Here is a 20,063-nt window from a genome sequence, read left to right as displayed (position 1 = left end):
AGCTCAAGGGAAGCCTTGGCTGCAGTGATCATGAAATGTTAAATTCGAGATCCTCCGGGCAACAAGGAGAGTGTGCAGCAAGCTCACTGCCCTGGACTTCAAGAGAGCAGACTCTGACCTCTTCAGTGTTCTGCTCAGTGGAGTACCATGGGATGAAGCCCTGAAAGGGACAGGGGCCCAAGCAAGCTGGTCCATATTCAACGACCACCTCCTCTGAGTCCAGGAGAAATGCGGAGTAGGGCTACCAAGATGGTCGGAGGGTTGAAACACATTTCTATGAGGACAGGCTGAGCGAGTTGGGCTTGTTCAGCCTGGAAAAGAGGAGGCTCCAGGGAGACCTTACAGTGGCCTTCCAGTACCTGCAGGGGGCCTGCAGGAAAGGTGGGGAGGGACTTTTTACAAGGGCCTGCAGTGACAGGACGAGGGGTAATGGTGGGAAGCTGGGAGAGGGCAGGTTTAGACTAGATACAAGGAAGAAGTTCTTCACCCTGAGGGTGGTGAGGCACTGGCACAGGTTGCCTAAGGAAGCTGTGGATGTTCCATCCCTGGCAGTGTTCAAGACCAGGTTAGATGGAGCCTTGAGCAACCTGGTCTGGTGGGAGGTGTCCCTGCCACGGCAGGGGGGTTGGAACTAGATGATCTTTGACGTCCCTTCCAACCCAAACCGTTCTATGATTCTATGTTTTGAATTCAAAAGGTGTGAAAAGCACACCAGTATGTCTTCTGTTATAATGGAATGGAAACAATATTGTATCCCATATGCAGCCAAAACCTTAGCTCCATTGTTTTTCTGAAGTCAGGTCTGGGAGTTGCTCCTTGCAGATGAGCTAAGGATGTAAATGATGGTGAAATGAAGGAATTGATGGGAAGAATTAGATCCATACTAAGCATGTTAATATGGGTTATTTCAGTGCTCAACATTCTCCACTGAGCCAAAACTTCATGAAAGAATCCAATGTGTTGATATATTTTTCAAGTCACAACCTTTACTTAGGTGCAACCTACATGTCAGGGGGTGCCTGGCTGCAGCTGGAGAATGTTGTCTTCAGGAAAAGGGAACTTAAAAGACGTTGTTGTTAAACTTTTGTGATGGTTACACGTTCATCACTGGGAGGACAGAGCTGTACTGTTTCTTTGCTTAGAGCCAGGCACTATGTCCTTGCTGAATACCGACAGGGTTGCCTGAGAGCAGTCCCCATCAGTAGCCAAGCAGAGGTGGGATCTGTGCTCAGGTGCCTGAGTTAACAGTACTTCTGTATAAAAGAGGAAGAGGTCCTGCCTTTGAAACTTGAAATCTGCAGTACTAGAAGGAGAGTTACACCTAGAGTCTGTAATTTCAAGAAGTTCTAGATGTTGGCTGAGGAAATTAAATACGGAGTTGAAAAATGCAATCAAGAATGGGCAGGTGAAGTTTCACGTAACACCTAATACGAATCTGTAAACACTCGGTCAGGGGCATTTTCCTAATTGCTAATATTGCAAAGGCAACCCGAGCCAGGTTTTAAAAAGAGAAAGAGCATCTCTTCTTTTATCATTCACATTGCTGTGAATAGTGGGCTCCCAGAGAGAGCCCAGAACCTTGCTGTGGTAAGCGCTCTCACTGCAAAACAAAATCACTGTCCCTTTTCACTTCCTGAACCCCTGAGCAACGTCATGCTGGAAAAGAGCAGCCCGTCATGTGTGCATTTTGGTTGATGTTTCTCTCATGGGTGTTTTTTTTGGCATTGATCTAACCTACAGCTGGCAAAAATCTATGGCGACATCTGTACCCTGTGGCTGTGTCACAAACCTATGGTGGTGCTGTACGGATCCCAAGCTGTGAAGGGCGGTCTCACCACCAACTCAGAGGATGTTTCTGGGCGTCTTCAAGAAAATGGCAGATGGGAAGGGTAAGATGTTTGTATCTGTGGAAGGACCTCATCCTTGACTTTTTGTTTCCTATCATGTTTTCTATATTGACAAGCCCTTAGTTCCTAATTCACCCGTTCTGTCTGCTCAGGGTGAATGATATAATTCTGCAGCATTACTTGAAGTTGTCTCCAAAGCTCTGCAGAAATCTCTATGGACTCTCAGTAGCTTGGTGAGACACCATCATATTTCCAGGTGGTAGAAGTCTGAACTTACTGTTTGTTAAGGAAAGCTGTCTGCCACTCCTGCAGAGCTGACATGTGGCAACATCTGCAAGAACGCAATGTCCATATGGGGGTGTTGGCAAACATGGCTGGCAAGTTAAGTATATTTGAAGATTGTACAAGATAATGAATGAGATCTTGTAAGAGATTGCATGAGCTGGGCTATAAGCCTTTCTGTGCGAAGAAGGATTTAGATTTGTTTCTGCTCAAAGTGTGGGCATATAGAAGACTGACTTTGCAACTCGTAGCGGGCTGCTGGGTGGAGTGGTGAGTAGCAACTACTGTTCTTGAATGCTTCAGAAAGAATAGGACTAGTTTTGGAAGGCAGCTGTGTGTTGTGAAACTTGAGTGGGCTTTTTGCAGGGGTGGGAATATATTAACCAAGGTGGTTTCTCTGTCTCTAACAAAACACAGTTAAAAGGACACTGCCCTGATGTGGTGCTCTTCTTTGAGTGGCAGCACGATGAGAAGAGGACTTTTTTCTATAATTGTAAAATTATGTGAACCTTAACGTGACATAAAATTGATTCTTGACGGCTGAAGGTAACCTGGTCTCAAACGGTCTCATCTGGAAACAACAGCGACATTTTGGAATTGGAGCTCTCCGAGAACTGGGAATAAGAAATAAACCGAGGCCCATTATCTGGTCGAGTTCTTCAGGGACAAAGATGGTACGCCATTGGCAAGGTGCTTGGGAACTGCATTTGGGCTTTTGACACAGTACATAGTAAAGACTATTTTTGCTCCAGAAAACAATGGGTTTGGAGCCCAGCTTAGATTTAGGATGCAATCAATACTGTACAGTCAGATCTCAGCAATGTGTATTTTGGTATCAACACCAAGATCAAGATTTTTTAAAAAAAAAAAGAAAAAAGAAGGGGGGAAAAGCAAGGCTTGAGGCCTTCCTCTCCTCATTTTTCAGTGAGGTTTATCTTTTCTTATGTTTGCCAGTGAACTTTGGGTGTTACACTGAAACACCGAAAATAACATAAGGACATCTATTATAAAATGTCATTGTGATCTTCTTCCAAAATAGCAAAGGAGATCAAGAAAGTGTTTCGGAGATGAATGTTTCTCTCTGTCTGCAGGAAGAGCTGTCGACCCTGAAGCTGAGAAAAACCACTTTATTACAACCCTTCCTTCCCCATTGTTCATGCTGTCTCTAATGTGGTCTGTGCTGTGGTTTTTGGACATAGTTTCTCCCTAGAGGATGAAACCTTCTGCCAGCTTATTGAAGCGTTTGATTTTATAGTGGCTTTTGGGAACAGCTGCATTTACTATGTGAGAAAATGACTTATTTAATATGCAGTCTATTCGATTATTGAGCATATTATGCAATATAATTATATTATTATATATTCTTGTAGCTTACTGCATTATTTAACACACATTAAATTCTGATAAAAATTCTGACTATGAATATGAACTGGACCTGCAGTGGTTTGGGTCTGACATTTTTCAACTAGTATATTAGTAATATTTATTAGAACTTCTCAGCAAAAGCGATGTGCCTGGGATGTTGAACTTTCCTGTAATGGAAACACCAGTATTGTTAAGATGAAAAGGTGATACTCTTTGTATCAGAATAAGAGAGAATGATTTTTTTCTCTGTGCTAAGGTAATATATATAAACATTTATGAATATTAAATTTATGAATATTAATACATGTTACATTTATCTGCAATTGTGGATTCTTTGATTGGTGAATTAACGGGGCAAATACAAGTAGAGCTATGTAGTAAGGATAAGAAAGAATCCAGGGTGGAAACTGTATTGTCTTTAATTTGTGGGTTTAATATGTGTTCATGTCCTCAACATCCGTGCTGTATCTCTCTAATAGCCTTGCTTGCATCGCGTAACTTACCGCGTCAGCGTTGAATGCTTGCTCCATGGATGTGGGAAATTTTCCCGTGGGCTACAGAACACCTCCCAGGACCTCAACAGAAGGCATTATTTTCCTGTGATTTTGTTCATTCTTTCATAAGGCAGGAAATCGAAAGCCAGAGGGAAAGAGGCATAATAGATGAACCAGAAGATTTCATTGACTTTTACCTGGATCAGATAGAGAAAGTGAGTAATCCATGCTGCATGTGACACAGGTCCTGTCATAATGGATTCCCTGCACCTCTCCTACAGTTGTCTGCACAGAGCACCATTATTACAGAGCTCTACAGATACAGTTCAAAAACTCTGCTGTCAAATTCAGATATGAACTTTGAATAGTTTGTTTAATAACAAGTTTTAGAAGTATAAATTAATAACGTCAGTTTGTTGTTATGCTGTGGAATCCTTAGTGCAGGCTGAGCAGTGGGTTCTAGGGAGGGCTGTGAAAATTTGGCTGGCTGGCTGATCTGATTCTTTGTGTCTTATGAATATTTGCATTTATTATCTTTGTGCTTTTTTACTGAGCTTTTGTGTACTTCGTAGTACTGTATGATTAACGTAACTATCTTCAAATGATGGCAGTCTCTACTCTGAAAAAAAGCATAAATCTTTTAAAAGGAATATGTATTATATATATGCAATAGACAGCTGAAACCAGCAAATGTGCACAGAGTGCCAAGGGTGGGATAAAACTGCTTTGAAATGATGTTTTCTGATGTGAAAGTTGGCAGCAAGGCACCAAGTCACTCCAGAAGTCAGCATAACAAGACCTTAGGCACCGGACACTTTCAACAGCACCTGTAAGGTTCCACATTAGCATAAGGGAAAACTTTTTCACTGTGAGGGTGACAGAGCCCTGGACAGGCTGCCCAGAGAGGTTGTGGAGTCTCCTTCTCTGGAGACATGCAAAACCCGCCTGGACACGTTCCTGTGTGACCTACTTGAGGTGGTCCCGCTCTGGCAGGGGGGTTGGACTAGATGATCTTTTGAGGTCCCTTCCAACCCCCAACGTTCTGTGATTTTGTGACTTATTTGAGGAAAATCTTTGCATAAATCTTTGTTTACTCGAGTACCTGTATTTTCTCTGTCCTTTAGAAACATTTTTTAGGTATAGTGATTGCTGTCTGTCTCGGTGCCAACTGTTGCACAGGTATACCCCATTTTACCTTTCTCACTGACACCTGTAGACTAAAAATATCCCGAGTTCTACATTCGATGAAGACAACATGGTGCAGTCTGGTTTTGACCTTTTCCTGGGTCACTCAGAGACCGCTGCCACCACTCTGCGTTGGGCTTTGCTTTATATGGTGCCTTATCCCGACGTCCAAGGTGAGCTGTAGACATGAACGTGGGTATGTTTCAAGTAGAACAATTGTCTGTTACACCTTTTTTTTTTTTTTTTTGGTTAACAGGTTTTTTTGAAGATCAGGCGTTTTTTCTTTTAACATCACATTTTCGAGCTTTGCTTTTAAGAAGCCAGTGAAGTAGAAAATTTTCAGACACAGATTTTTAAATATTTTCAGGGATATTCAGCTTCTGGTACTGTGTTTTGTTGATTTTTGTCAGACTGTTTCAGTACTGTAAGCATATAATGGAAGATACAGTCCGGCTGAAAGCATTTGGGGTGAAATATGGGCTTGGATTTGGGAAAAGTGACTCTTTTCTGGTATTGGGAACGTGTAATAAGCATATGTTATTTGCACTCAGTAACTGAGACACCAGTTGTATTTCTGTATAGTAAGTATATTTATTGTTAACATATGGGAATGTTAAACAGCGCAGGAAGACGACAATGGGAAAACAAATCCGTGACTGGAAAGTTCTGAACAAGGCCATAGTTGCACACTAGTTTCAAAATTTTTTAATTATTTGATGCAGGGCTTTCAGAAGTGATGAACTGATAAGCCAAGTACATGTTCTTGACTCTCGAGCTTAGAGCTAGAAATTCTTCTATTCGTGCTTTTGGGGCTAGAATGCTGAAAGAACAGAGCCATACGCACCCACACATGTTTCAGATTCTAATGAAATAAAAAGCAAACAAAACCTCTTAGATTACTAGCCTAATTTTTAAGCGTGATATTTGACCCTGAACCTTCTGAGACTGTATAAGCTATGTTGCTCACTGAAGCCTAAATAACAGCCAAAAGAGATTAACCGGTGGTGATGGTTTGGAAACACTACCCAGTTCTCAGCATTATGTATGTGTATCAGCTTTATACGATGCTTCCTTGCAACATGCTGATCACTGTGCTGTGAGTCTGTATTCAGCTAGAGTGAAAATAATATCTGGGTAACCAAATTGATCTCTTAATAAGAAATTCTTGGTTTATTTACAGTTCACTCTCCTTCCTTTAACTGTGAAGCTCAATAAATCTGTTGGGCTTGTGGAAAGACGATCTGAACATAGAACCTATAAACTAGGAAATACCAGAGTGTAGTAAAATCGTAACTAGATAGTTGTATAAATGTATTTATATTTTAAGATATGGTAAGTATAAATTATTTACATGCAGTATTTTTTCTATTGCTACTATAATCCAAAAAGGAAATGAAAGCTGTGTTTCATGCAAAACAGTGTTCTTGTATCTATAATGAATTTTTTTGTGGTGTTTTATTATTTTTTTTCTAGAAAAAGTCCAGAAAGAGCTGTTCTGAGTCCCTCCCATCTAATTTGCTATGAGGATCAGAAGAAACTGCCTTATACAAATGCTGTGATTCATGAGATCAGTGCTTTGGTGGCATTTTTTTAATCACAATTCCTAGACAAGCAGTGAAGGATACAACTCTTGGGGTATCAGCTTCCAAAGGTACAGATATCCTTTCTATTCCAGTGTGATCTTTGGCCATCAGTTAAATTCCTTGCAGTATGTTTACCATTAACCCCTTTTCCCTTCAGTTCATGCTGTGTCCCCAAGCAGCCAGCCATGAGCTGATAGAAGAGGAGTGAAGAGGAGGAGGTAGAAGGCTGGTCTGAGCCTGGGGAGGGACATCTGCTCCTACCAAGGACTGCCATGAATCTGGGAAACTGAAGACTCTCCCTGTAAGTTGTGGGAGATGTTGTCCTTCTTCAAGAGTTGAGTTTTGTTTGCATGCTTCTGCTGTCTTATTTCTCTTCAGCTGTTTATGCTCAGCCCTCTCAGATGGTATCTAAAAAGTTGTGCTTTCCTAGTATCGCTCCTCACGGTAGGGTGGCAGGCAGGTAAAACAGGGAACGTGTCCTGAAACCCTATTATTAGCCTGGAAGGGTGAGCTCCCTCTCTGATAGCTGCCTCTAGTGTGTGCCTGGAAGACACCCTAGCAGCTATGTGTTTTGTGACTGGGAGGTGGAGATTATTCCTGAAATGGAATCTGGGGCATGGAACATGAATAATGGGGTGAGTAGGCTGGTAGGGCACAGGTCACAGCATGTTTCAGTTCGAAAGCCTAAGCAGAGGGCAAACAGATCCTTTTCTCTGAGAGCTCAAAGGAAGTAGGGAGAAGAGAATGAGCCAGTAGCTTTCCTGGGGAGAGGGAAAGGTGGAGGATTCATTGGTAAGAGGGATACCTTTCTGTTCAGCTGAGCTGCCAGCCAGCTCTAACCCCTGCCTCCCCAGGCATTCAATTCTCACTCAAGGAAACTGTGGCAAATACACGCATCTTATAAGGCTTCTCACTTCCTTGTCCTCCAGCAGCACCTTGTATGAAGAGGAAAGCAAGTTGTATCCCCTTTAACACCTTCTCCCAAAGACATGGCAAAGCTCTTTGGCAGCTGCCTTTCTAAATGCAAGCAGTTCATGTCTAGGCTGTGAGGTACAATCACCAGAACTTGGCTAATACACGTGGAAAAGTCAGAGTGAACCTGGAGAGCCAGGGGAGATGCAGAGTGCCCAGCTAGGATTGCTCAGAAGGGATGGAGGGACCAGACGGGGCTGCAAATGGGAAAGGGAGGTGAGCCTCAGGGGCCGTGAAGACATCCATATCCCTTCTCCCAGCGATACATGAGGAATTTGTTACTTTTTTGTTCACCCTACGAGAGTAACAACACTGGGGAAAAGCATCACTGGTAGGTCTGGCTGTCCATGTAGCACAGGTGCCCTGGGTCAGAAACCAGATAGGGCCTGGCAGAAACTGTGCCGTTCAGGACTCATCTGGAGCCTGGGCTGATCCTCTTGAAGTCTTCAGTGAGAAAGACTTTACGTGACTTGGGATGGACTTGGTCCCCATTGTTGGGCTAACACCTACCCAGGAGGGGCTGAGGGCATGAGAATCTGCAGGACAATGGCTGTGCCCTTGAATGTGGATGGGGGTGTGTGGGCTCTCTGGATGGTGAAGCTGAGATACCAGCCTTGATGCTCCCCCTCTGCATGCAAGAGTTGGGCACCTGGAGCTAGTGTTTTCTGACACCCCCAGGATGAAAATCCCAGTAAGTTAAGCAGATCTCCTGGATGCCAAACAGCCAGTTAACCAGGGCCAGAGCAATTGCCAAATATCTCCAGGAAATCACTGTCTGTGTCTTCCTCACAGAGAATATCCGGGAAGGACAGAGTCGTTTTGTTTGGGTTGTCGTCCCAGAACAGCTGGCACAGTCACAACTGTGACTTCCTCCTCACAAGAAGACTGGAAAACACTAAATTCAGAGTTGGGTGGGGGTTGAGACAGAGAAAAGGGCAATGCCACAAGTGAAGAAACCACAAGTCACACAAGTGGTCTCTGAAGTGGATAATTTAGTTTCTCGGTTCGATCTCAGCTCTCAGTGCAATTTCTGGCCAGCAAGACTTTGTAAATGTTAGCTCTCTGCCCCAATTTTGGAGCGAACCAACTTGCTTAACACCTCACAACTTTTGTTTTCAGCTGTGCCAGCTCTGTAAGTTCGGCGTGCGAGCAGCTAAGCCGTCTAGGTGACTTCCCGGTGTCCACATGCTCCCGTCTAAGCCAGGTGAGCTGAACCTAAGCTAGTGCTGAAGAAGTGCCAAAGCTGTATTGTCCAAAACGAGCCCATTTGCGGAGACATAGGCTCTACGTCCATAAAGGAAAAGCTCCCAACTGGAGTTGCTCAGTTGCATAAGAGCGCTTGTGAAAGAAGCTCACACAGACAGCTGTACGGCACCTTTAACCCTGCTCCAGGCAGCACGGTGGGAATTAGCTGAGAGGCAGCTGGAGGGGATGAAGAAACTTTGCTTTCTACTTGGTCATGTCCCACTTATCTGTGCAGCTGAATAGAGAGTGTGTAGACACTTAGGTGTTATGCCATTATAACCATCAAACTCTTGTTACCCAATGGCAGATTAGAGTCTTTTTTGGTTTATGTGCTTTAGGCACAAAATTAAAAGGTCTGGCCACCTCCCAAAGAGCTTACGATTTAACCCATGAGGAAAAGTAAAATATTAAAGGAATAGCAGAGAACATTAGAATCAAGTGATAATATGAGGGGCGTGAAGGAGCAGTGCACACGGTGGATGCATGTGATGGCTACTGATGAGCCTGAACTTTTCAGTAATCCCGCTGGCCTTGGGTATGTAGCCAACCCTCAGGAAGTTTTTTTTTATTTCTCTGTTCTTGCGAGAGGCTTTTTATGAAACCAGTACTGTGGGCAGGGATTTTTGTTACAGCGGCTGTTATGGCACAAGGAGGCATATAATTAACCTGCATTTTTTTATCCCTTGAAGAGCTGATAATTTTCATATTTGTAGCTGCCATATAATGGAATGGTGTCACGTATGCTTAAAAATAAGAACACTTCCTTCTCTGGGATGGGGAAGCAAAGCGATAAAGAGGGAAGGACTAAGAGGCACGGAAGCTTCAACATCTTTTTCTCTTTTTAGAGAGGTACCAGCAAAGCAAGATAAAGCAGATCTATCCTCTGCCTATATAGCAGCTTTTCAGAGACAATGTAGCCTTGTAAATCAGAAGTGAAATGTTAACAGTAAGTGTGGTGCTGGTATTTTTTTGTGGTGTCTTTGCTGTTTATGCAGTTTCTGAAATTGCAATGGATGCGGAGACAATTTCCTCCTGGACCAGCTCCATACGCCTTGTTCGGAAATCTGCTGCAGATGAACTTCCAATTTCATCATAAGATCCTTAAAAATTTTCAGGCAGTTAATGAGTGAACTTATAAGCTGAATGAAATAAGTGTTTAACATAGTCTTATTTTGAATGGTAGGGAGGGATTTATTCTGAATTATATAAATAAGTAGGGATCATTAAAGTAGCTGTTTCTTGGTATGAAAATTTCCAGCTTACTATGAAACGTCATTAAAACCTCATTTGCATATGAGCAAAACAATACTGATGATAATGTTCTTGTCTTACACATAGGAAAAAGGTACATTTTAAAGCAGAGTCTTTAATTCTGTTTAGCCTTTTGGATGTCTGTCCTTTGACTGTCATTGCACTGGCAGTGTCTAAATATTCCATGAAATAGCTAATGAATCCATATGTGTTTCTTGTACAGAAAGGATGGGGTTTTTTATACTTATTCAACAGATTTTTCAAAAGATCTTAGAATGAATTTTTTCTGACATACAATTTGGTAGTATTTTCACAAGAGACTTCAGTCTGCTGAGCCTGGTTGAGCTTGTAAATAGCTGAACTAACTCACTGTGTGCCTATGCTCAAACTCTTTTCTAAGTCCAGTTGTAATGCACAGCTCTTCTAGAATGTGTATCCTATATATACATGTATAGTAAATATTTAACATTTAAATATGTAAGTAATAGCACTTCACTTTCAGTCTTTGTTCTCAGCCTTCCTTTTCCCTGGTTCTTCCCTGTCTTGCCAGTTCTCCCAAGTTGCACACTTCAAGGCAAGGTAGCATGACTCCACAACACAAAATTATACCCAGTGCATGTTTGTTGTGTTTTCTTCTATTTCCGACCTCCCAAACCTGAAGAGTATGATTGCTCATCCCAAGATTTAAAAAGCCACTGCCCCACGTCCCTCAGCCTTTTACATTTCCAGCTCCTGATTCTCCAGTCAGAGAAGGGGCTGTCCTGTCTACTTCTGGTGATGTTTGTGTGCACAGCATTGTGGGCATGAGGCTGTCACAGCTGAGCTAGAAAGGAGAGGGCGATTCCTGCTTTACCCACCTCCTCAGCTGCTTTGGCTACACTTCATACACAAAGGGGAATCTGTAAGAAGAAATCATTAGCTCATGAGTTTTACATCAACCATCTACAAACAAGTAAGCATTCATCTGCAATGAGTTTGAATTGTAAGACGTGATAAATAACATCACAGACACTGGCAATATTGGCTGGTTGACATTTTAGGAATATTTTGATCTTTAGTGAATGAGACTTTAGAGAGAAACTTGGCTGCAAGCTACATTATACGTGAGAATAGATTGGATGGTCTCTTGTCAAGGTTGGTCACCCCTGGGGCACCTGCCAAAGGAAAAGATCTGGCTCATCTTGTTTGGTTTAAATGTACTGGTTCTCACCCATGTTGTTCTGGTGCTGTTTTGTTCTACAGATGGCCAAAATCCATGGTAAACTCTTCACTTTGTGGCTTTCAAACATTCCTGTAGTTGTTCTGCAAGGGTTTCAGGCAGTGAAGGAAGGTCTGACTGCTGAAGATGTTGCTGGAAGGCCAATGAGCAATTGCTTCCATGTTTTCACTCACGGAAATGGTAATTTCCACAAATTATTTTTGTGCATTCTAACCTTGGTTTTGGAAATTGATTTAGAGCCTTAAAGTCCTTAATTTACAGTGGAAAAAAGGTGAATATTTTAATGAAGTTTTAATGAGAGATCTCCCTTTTTGATTCTGTTGGAACAACAGTGGCAGAATATTGTTAAGAGTTTCTATATGGGAGACAGATGGCTAAACTGGAAGAAGAGAGGAAAGAGGAATGCTGCCAGACCGCTGGCAAAAATTTGAAAAAATCAGAAGGAAAAAGAAGCTTCTTTGACGTATTGACTGTATCAATTCATTATCATCCTAGGTGTTATGTTCTCTAATGGTCGTCTCTGGAAGCAAGAGAGGCGTTTTGGACTTGCAACAATGAGGAAAATGGGAGTAGGGAACAAAGTCCAGGAGCATCGACTACAAGAGGAGGCCCGTCACCTGCTGGAATACTTACAGAAAACAACTGGCATGTGACTCAGTATGCAGGTCAGTCAGTGCAATGGGTGATTTTGCTGAAGAATGGGTCACCTGTAGCTTTTGAAACTACTTGGTTACAAAAATGGATTTAAAGTGTACATGCAGAGCTGAGTCTCAAAGTTCTGTATCGTGCGGTCTGCATGAGACGTTTCCTTGCAGAAGTGCTACATGTGAAACCCCACAGTACGAACTTAGAACTGAGACTCCATGGTCCCTGTCTGTTAGTGTTATTACTTCTTAGTCAGTTTTACATTACTCATGGTCGCAGCATGAGGGTGACAGCCAACAGTAAGAAAATAAGTGTCACAACACCCCCATATCCTTCTGCAGAAAAGAAAAACAAGGCATGAAATATTAAAAACTTTGACCAAAGCTGCACAACCCTATGGCTCTGCTCTGGCAAGTGCATTGGGAAAAGTTCACCTCACACGGCTTGCGGTAGCCTCCTCAGTAAGAGAGGAAGTATGTTCAGATTGTGCAGCTGAAAAATGGGGGGCATCTGTAGGTCTGCTCTATTATTCTATTATTTAGGTGTACAGGATATGAGCAAAGAGTAGAAGGTGATTCTTTTTTCAGTTCAGCTGCTTATTCATACAGTGCCTCAGTTGACCTTTTTTGTACCCTGGTTATGGCCAAACGTGAGATCTACTGGTGCCAAGGTTCTGTAAAATCTGGGTATTTTTGTAACTACTACTTGTACTAATTCCACTCCCACTAGCAGTCTTGCTGGTTTTTTAACCAGCAGTGGTTTTAGATGCCTGAAGTTACTTTTTACTCATGCCTTTTACTCATAAATTGCCATTTGCCATCCAGCAATCTAGTTAGTGTCAGAAATGTTTCTAAAATGTTATCAGCTCTCCTTTTAGCAGTAAAAGCAGGAATAGTAAGTGTTAATGGTGAATGCTGTTCACTGTGTCTACAGGGAAGCCTCTGGACCCCGCTATGCCTATTGTTGTTACTGTCTCAAATGTGATGTGTTCTGTGATTTTTGGACATCGCTTCTCTGATGATGATGAAAATTTTCACTGCTTGATCAAATCCTTTGATACTACAACAGCATTTGGGAACAGCATCTATTTTTTCGTGAGGAAAAGAATTTGTTTGTTTGTTCACTTTATATAGACAGACAATGAAAAAAGCAACTTGCTTGTTACTTTCCTAACAAAAATAAATGCTAGTGCACCAGGAATTGCTGGTGTACGCACCAGGACAGTACTTCCAGATGCCTAGTTCAAAACTTGTTTCAATTGCTTGTGCTTCATCATAGCATAGAAAATTCCCGTGTCTGGTGGACAGGGACGGAAACATATTGGCTTGCCATATGTCTGGGAGATGTACAAAAGACTTTCTTGCAAAAGCACTACTGTACAACTCCTGTGTTTGAAACTATAATTGAAATTCAGTAGTAAAATATGGGTAAAAATACCTGAAAAGATCTGGAATAGGCTTATCTAAAATTCTATCTGAGAAAATGTTTTTCTTCACTGTAAGAAATTACATGACTATCAACAATTGTCCAGAGTAATAATGACTCTTTGCTACCTCCTTTCACTACTCTTAGCTAACTTCATAGAAACTTGAGTAGAGCAACTCTTTTGTGTAAAGGTTACATATCATGAAATTGCTTGATGGTAGCTTTTTCCTGTAGTTCTTGTCAGCAACACCTGTACCACCTCTGTATGTCCTTATGGGAATTCAGTAATATATGCTGGAAGTCGCTCTCCATTCGCTGCTGGATGATATTTGTCCCCATTCAAGACAGCAGCTCCTAACTTCTCATCTGGTCCACTGGATAGGAAAAAAGTTGCTGTCTAACTTCTGTATGAAGCTATGCCTGCAACTGCAAAATCAGTGGAACAGATTGCCTCAAACAAGGGCGGTTTGGGAACCCCAATACTGTACATAGGCAAGAAGTCAATTTACCAACGTACAAGGCAGCCTGCTTCTGCAGAACTTGATGGAACTCGTCCGGCTTTGAATCTGGCATGGCTTTCCACTGTCTCTTACTAACTGGAAACTGCTGTAATCAAGGTCCTAGAGAATTTGCAGACAAATTTGCTAATTTTGTTAAAAATAACGAAAAAACCCAAAAGAACAAACTACTTAAGACTTTTTTTCTCACAGAAAATGCAGGTGGAATGATTCGTAAGCTGTCTTCTAATCAGGGTAAGCAAAGGATCAGATATTTTCAAACTGCTTTCAGTAGGTATTTGTATAAGCTGTTCTTAAAAACTCTTAATAGTGTGTCCACAGCTAATAAAAACATTCTAGCCCAGTATTTCATTCTGTCCTGCTCTCCACAGTGATGTGCAATCCTTTAATGATGATGCTCTCTACTAATCTATTTTTCTGGTAAGTGGACAGGTAGTTCTAAGCAAAATTATGCAGTAGGACCAAGAAGAAATACAAGCCAAGAATCTGAATAGGTTTGTGGGAAGATAAATCTTTGTAATGCAGCTGCCATTTAAATAAGTGAGCCCAAGAGTTATGACCTAGTGCATAATTTAAGCTGCAGTAATTCTGTAAACTGGAAGGACGTGGTGTAATCTGTAAAAGGGGAAAAAAGAAAGGGAAACGATGTAGAAGAATGGAATTAATGTAAAAAGTGTTTTGTTTCTTTTCTGCTGAGATATGGGTTTATAATGGTATAAGTGCAAGAATGTGAATAGGTTTAGAACAATGAATGAACAGCAGAGAACCCACATGGCTCAGTACTTCTGCTTTATCAAGTTGTTTTGCGTGTCACACAGATGTGATGTTTGCTTCTTATCCATGAGAAGGTGTATCTGAGTAAAATCCCTATGCCTTCAGTATCCTACAGTAAGAAAATAAACCTGGGTTTGGATATTTCTGTTTTCAGTTAGCAGACGTTTCAAAGATGCCAGCCTGCTTCTGGTTTTTTAGCGATGAGATCGAAATGATACGTATGTTGGATAAACTGAGAACAGGGGCATGCTTTGTATGAGTTCCTTGCTACTGAAGATCAGTCTGGCAAAGAATTGGGCTACAGAGGAATTTCATTTATTCTTTGAACATCACAATGGAAAATTTGTAGCATGAAACTAAGAGAAATTCTGCTCCAGGGAAAAATGGGCTTAAAAAAGGCTTTAATGAATCATGGGATAGGCACCAGTCCTTCAATATAATGGTGAAGATGCAGTCATCAAGTTTTCATTTGCTTTTTCCACTACCTAAAAGATTCAAGTTTAGTTTGCTAATGTCAATAATACCACATATCTAAAATATCTTTGTTATAGGTACATGAAATGTTTCCCTGATTTGCAAGCCGCTTCCTAGCACCATCTAAACAGGCTATGTCCAGCATAAATTTTGTGAACACTCTATTAGCAAAGGAACTTGAAAGCCACAAAGAAAAAGGAAAAGCAGATGAAAATCAAGATTTTATTGATTAATACCTGGCTGAAATAGATAAAGTGAGTATCTCCGAACTCTTCTTATGCTCCACTAACAGCAAGGGATTTTAAGTGCTCCTTTGATTATAATGATGTCTTAATACAAATTTAGAAGTACACAATTTCTCCATAGAAAAGCTTATAGGTAGATGAATTAAAAAAAAGCTGACACTAAGAGATGGCAGGAAGAGGTTGAAGTAATAATATAAGTAGATTTACAGGTAGATTATTTATAATCACAATAATAACAGATCTGCCTATGGTTAAGGTACAACTAGAAATGACTCTTACAATGGGATTTGCAGCAGGAGTAGAAAGCATGTATAATTAGTAACTTTGTCATGGCTGAAGAACAAAACATGTATGTGGATAAGATAAATTGACAAGTACTGGAGAATATTAGAAAATGCCCTCTTATTATTCAGAAAGTTTTATTTTCTAGCCCTTTTATTTTTATTTTTTTTCTCATTTTGGATAGCGTCGGTAAATATTCCTGTGATGCAAGGTGGTTTACTACTTTTCTGTGTGCTATAACTTGAGCTTTCCAATTCATATCTGCAGACTAAAGGAGATGCTGATGCTACTTACGACGAAGGAAACTTGATCCAGACTGGTTTTGACCTCTTTCTGGCAGGTACAGAAACTACAGCCACCACTTTACGTGGGGCATTGCTGTATATGGTGGTTTATCCTGATGTTCAAGGTAAGCACACCCAGACAGTTCTACAACTTCTTAGAAATTATACGTGTTCCAATGGAGTAGAGCCTGATCAAAGAATAGTAGAAGAACTGATTATTAGGTTCTGAATCAGGTGGACTGCATGTATCTGTTTCCTGCTGTATGCTTTCTAACATACAAGCCAGTCATTTTGGGTTTAATTTTTGAGAGATCTATACAGAACACAGGGTGTGATTCATCTGATCAGATGGAATAGTCTAGTATCGAATGAGATACTACACCATTGCCCCTCCACTGACCATAAGTGATTAGACTTCTGCTGAGGACAGGGTGGAGTCTTCAGGTCATCCTTTTCAGCCCATGACTGCTAGTCTTTGATGTGGTCCCAGCTTCTTTGCAGCGGAAAGAATTTCAATACAGTGGGAGGTTGCTCATACGTGTGGTTATTCCATGAAGCTTAAAACTACAAACACAGATATCTACATGTAATTAGATATACAAAAAATATTGGGCTGAGTAGCTTGAATCTGTATGCTTCTAGTAATGATATTCATAAAAGAAAGGTATAGGTTGGCAGTAAAAAGGAAGAATCAGAGTGTGCAGGGTAGAAAGCATTAAAAGATAGACAAATCACATCAAAGGCCTCATATTTGAGAGTCTAAGCTGGGTACCAGGCACAGCAGGAAGCTGGTATGAAGAAAATGGTGGAAGTTTTAAGGAGAAAAGATTTCCCATTGTTGTCACCTAACAGCTCTTCAGAAGACCTAAAATTTGAGACTGGATTCCACATACTGAATTTTCACAGCATGATCTTTCGTCCTCTCAGGATATATTAAAACAGTCTTAAGTTTCCTGATGTATAGGGTCAATCTAACTGCAATGATAAAGGCTGTAGTATTAATTAGATCATTTCAGCTCAGAAATTAATCAGAAATTACCATTTCAGCTCAGATTGTAAGTAATTTAAAAAAAAAAAAAAGTCCTTGAGAAAAATTAATTTATGTAAGTGCTTCCCAAGGCAGGTAATTAGAGAATAGCAATTAGGCCATCTGTAGATGACAAGCAACATCTATGTGGTTCTGAATGAAGCACAATCCTTGATCAGTTACTAAACTGGTCTCTTAATAGATCATTACTGTTCCATTTTCCAGTTGATTCCCTGCCTCTAAAAATAAATATGAACAAAAGTCTTTTTATAAATTACCTCAGAGCAGTAAACGTAACAGGAACCTAAATATTCTTACAGAAGGTCTTTGTCTGCTACCATTATTTTTAAAGTATTACCTGAGCATGCAGCCTGTACAAACCCTCAGTGTCAAATTCTATTCAGGCCGTCTGTGTGGGAATTTGAAGGCATTCTTATTTTATAAAATACCTTTTTCATCTTGTTGGATGTTATTATTATTACTGTAAAAAGCAATATGAAAAAATATGAGTATAGATTGTTTGGTGTATATTTAAAGCTGAATATTCCTCCTTAGAGAAAGTCCAGAAGGAGCTGGACGCTGTTCTGGGTTGTTCCCATTTAATTTGCTACGAGGACAGGAGAAAGTTGCCCTATACAGACGCTGTCTTTCACGAGATCCAGCGATACAGTAATGTAATCTTAATTGCGCTTCCCAGACAGAGCGTGCAGGACACGGAGCTGCTGGGATTCCCTGTTCCAAAGGTACAAATATGCTGCGGATTTGAACAGCTGATGCCTGGTACACTTGTAACCGTTTTTAAAACTGATTGAATGTAACTTTTAACAACTGAAGCCACCTCAGCTAGTGATTCCCAAAACACTGCCCTTTTGCAGTTTCTTTTGATTTAATTGCTCAAGAACTGCCGATATCAGTAAGTCTTTGGTACATTCGATTAATTTAGAAAGGCTTTTGAGGGTGTTCCCGACTGGGACATGAACCCTCGCATCCTGTCGGTTCTAGCAGTGCCCCAAATCTATGACACTCTCTAAGGCTGGCCTTTGGCAAGAAAACGTGCCCTTTGTCATAAATATTAGTAGGTTCTTAGATCATTATTTCTGTTGACAGAAGACTTGCGAATGGTGACTGGAAATAAACATATTAATTTCCAGCAATCCCAGGTCTGTCCCTTGCCAAAATGGTTTGTGAGCTGGTGAAAATGGAAAACAGGTTTTACTGAAAAACTTGCAAATTTAAAATTATTTTCCTATCACAAGCTTTTAAATGCAGTACCTTGCAAATGTTATAGTGAAACTAAAGTATTTTCAAGTTTTGTAACTGAAGAGTACGTTAGGGCTTGTTTCTAAATATTCCCCCATCACTGCTTTTCATGTAGTTTCACTTTTGTCCTTTATTCCGGATCTGCTCAAAGCAACTGTAGCGTTGCAGAAAGTATTAAGTAACAAAGGGAAACATTAAACTGATACTCATGATATTCTGCAACTCAAAAGCTGAATAAGTAATAAAAATAATTAGTGACAACAGGAAAAATAAAAGCAACACATTTTAACAATATGAACAATACAAAATCCTAACCATTTATTTTATTGAACTTATTGGCAGTGAGTAATAAAGGAAAGGAAGTCGTGACATTCTCAAAAGTTTAAACTTCTTATAAAATGTTTAAAGCTTGATCTCATTTAAAAAAAAAAAAAAAAAAGAGAGACTTTAAATTAGAACTTTAAATTCTTTGCTCCTTGGTCATTATTTGCTTATCTGATGAATATGAACAAAAAGACAGAACTGAAGCTGCTGCTCTTTTTTTCAGAACACCGTAATTTTAGCAAATACTGACTCTGTTCTGTTTGATCCTGGAAAACGGGAGACACCTGATCAGTTCAACCCAGGCCACTTTCTGGATGAAGATGGAAACTTTGTAAACAGAGAAGAATTCTTACCGTTTTCAATAGGTATGTGCACTGAACAGGGATTTATTTACTCCTTTCTTACTTTACTTCACTCCTTTATTTACTCCTTATTCATTCCCCAACATAACTGGGAAGGCATCTACAAATAGGTATATAAACACATTGCGTTGTTTTAAAGATCCCCAGGAAGAGAGAATTGTATGTGGAAAAGATTGGAAGAGAAGGAATGACACATAGAAAAGTTTCTCTTGGAAGACAGGTCCAGTTTCTCTTGGAGAGAGATCCAGTTATCAAGATAGAGGCAGCAAAATGCATAGGAAGACTGTAAATGTGAACTATGCCACCCTGGTGATCGTTTCTATAATGTCTTGCTGCCTGCTATAAACATACATTAAAACTTTTGGTGGAAATACAAGCAACCTTTCAGTTCTGAATCATTAAATGGCAAAGTCAGTTAAGAGAAAAGGACAAAGTTGGCAGAAAACAAGCAAGCAAGCAAAAACCCAAGAAGGTTAGAAAGGGAGGTGTGGCAGAAACCCTTTGGCTGATTGCCCTTTCTGTCTTTTCACAGGGCAGCATGTATGTATGGGAGAGCTGTTGGCAAGGATGGAGCTCTTTATTGCCTTTTCCACCCTGTTACAGGCATTCAGGTTCACCCTGCCAGAGGGAGTGAAAGAAGTCAATATGAAGTGTGTTTTTGGGAGTACAATGAGGCCACCTCCCTACCAGCTCTGTGCCATTCCTTTGTAGGAAGTGGTGCCCCACAGATTCAGGGAAGATTTACTCTGCAAGGTTGTTTCTGCATGTGAATTCCTTTTTTGCATGTCTTAGATTTTTGCTTTCCTCTTGATCACTACCCTGAAAGATGTTTTTCCAGACAGTTGCATCCTGAGGATTGTACCTACAAAGAGTTAATCTTTCATTCTTGTTTTCTGTTTGGAAAATCTTGGTAAATTTCTCCTGATGTGTAACAAATAAAGATACTAAGGGAAGAATCAGAATTGGGCCTTACTTATTGCTAACTGGAAAGAGGATTTAC

At 40.7% G+C, this 20,063-nt stretch overlaps 2 protein-coding genes across 2 annotated transcripts; both read left to right on the top strand.

Annotated features, from left to right (window-relative positions):
* Positions 1-228: 228 nt before the first annotated feature.
* LOC104352527 (cytochrome P450 2J6-like) lies at positions 229-9,868 on the top strand. The gene is given in 12 exon segments (XM_086468602.1): positions 229-252; positions 1,741-1,862; positions 1,864-1,889; positions 2,676-2,756; positions 2,759-2,815; positions 3,265-3,417; positions 4,031-4,203; positions 5,205-5,353; positions 6,158-6,174; positions 6,664-6,744; positions 6,747-6,824; positions 9,819-9,868. Coding segments are annotated over 12 exon segments (1,011 nt in total).
* Positions 9,869-9,910: 42 nt separating this feature from the next.
* On the top strand, positions 9,911-19,774 carry LOC104352526 (cytochrome P450 2J6-like). Its single transcript, XM_009958885.2, is given in 10 exon segments — positions 9,911-9,937; positions 9,939-10,080; positions 11,465-11,623; positions 11,939-12,088; positions 13,022-13,182; positions 15,357-15,533; positions 16,074-16,215; positions 17,673-17,860; positions 18,925-19,066; positions 19,596-19,774. Coding segments are annotated over 10 exon segments (1,467 nt in total).
* Positions 19,775-20,063: the final 289 nt, after the last annotated feature.

The sequence above is a fragment of the Leptosomus discolor genome, chromosome 7 (genome assembly GCF_034619465.1).
Source record: "Leptosomus discolor isolate bLepDis1 chromosome 7, bLepDis1.hap2, whole genome shotgun sequence".
NCBI classification, from domain to species: Eukaryota; Metazoa; Chordata; class Aves; order Leptosomiformes; family Leptosomidae; genus Leptosomus; species Leptosomus discolor.
The sequence above is the reverse complement of the archived record's forward strand: the minus strand, read 5'-3'. Positions and strand labels throughout refer to the sequence as shown.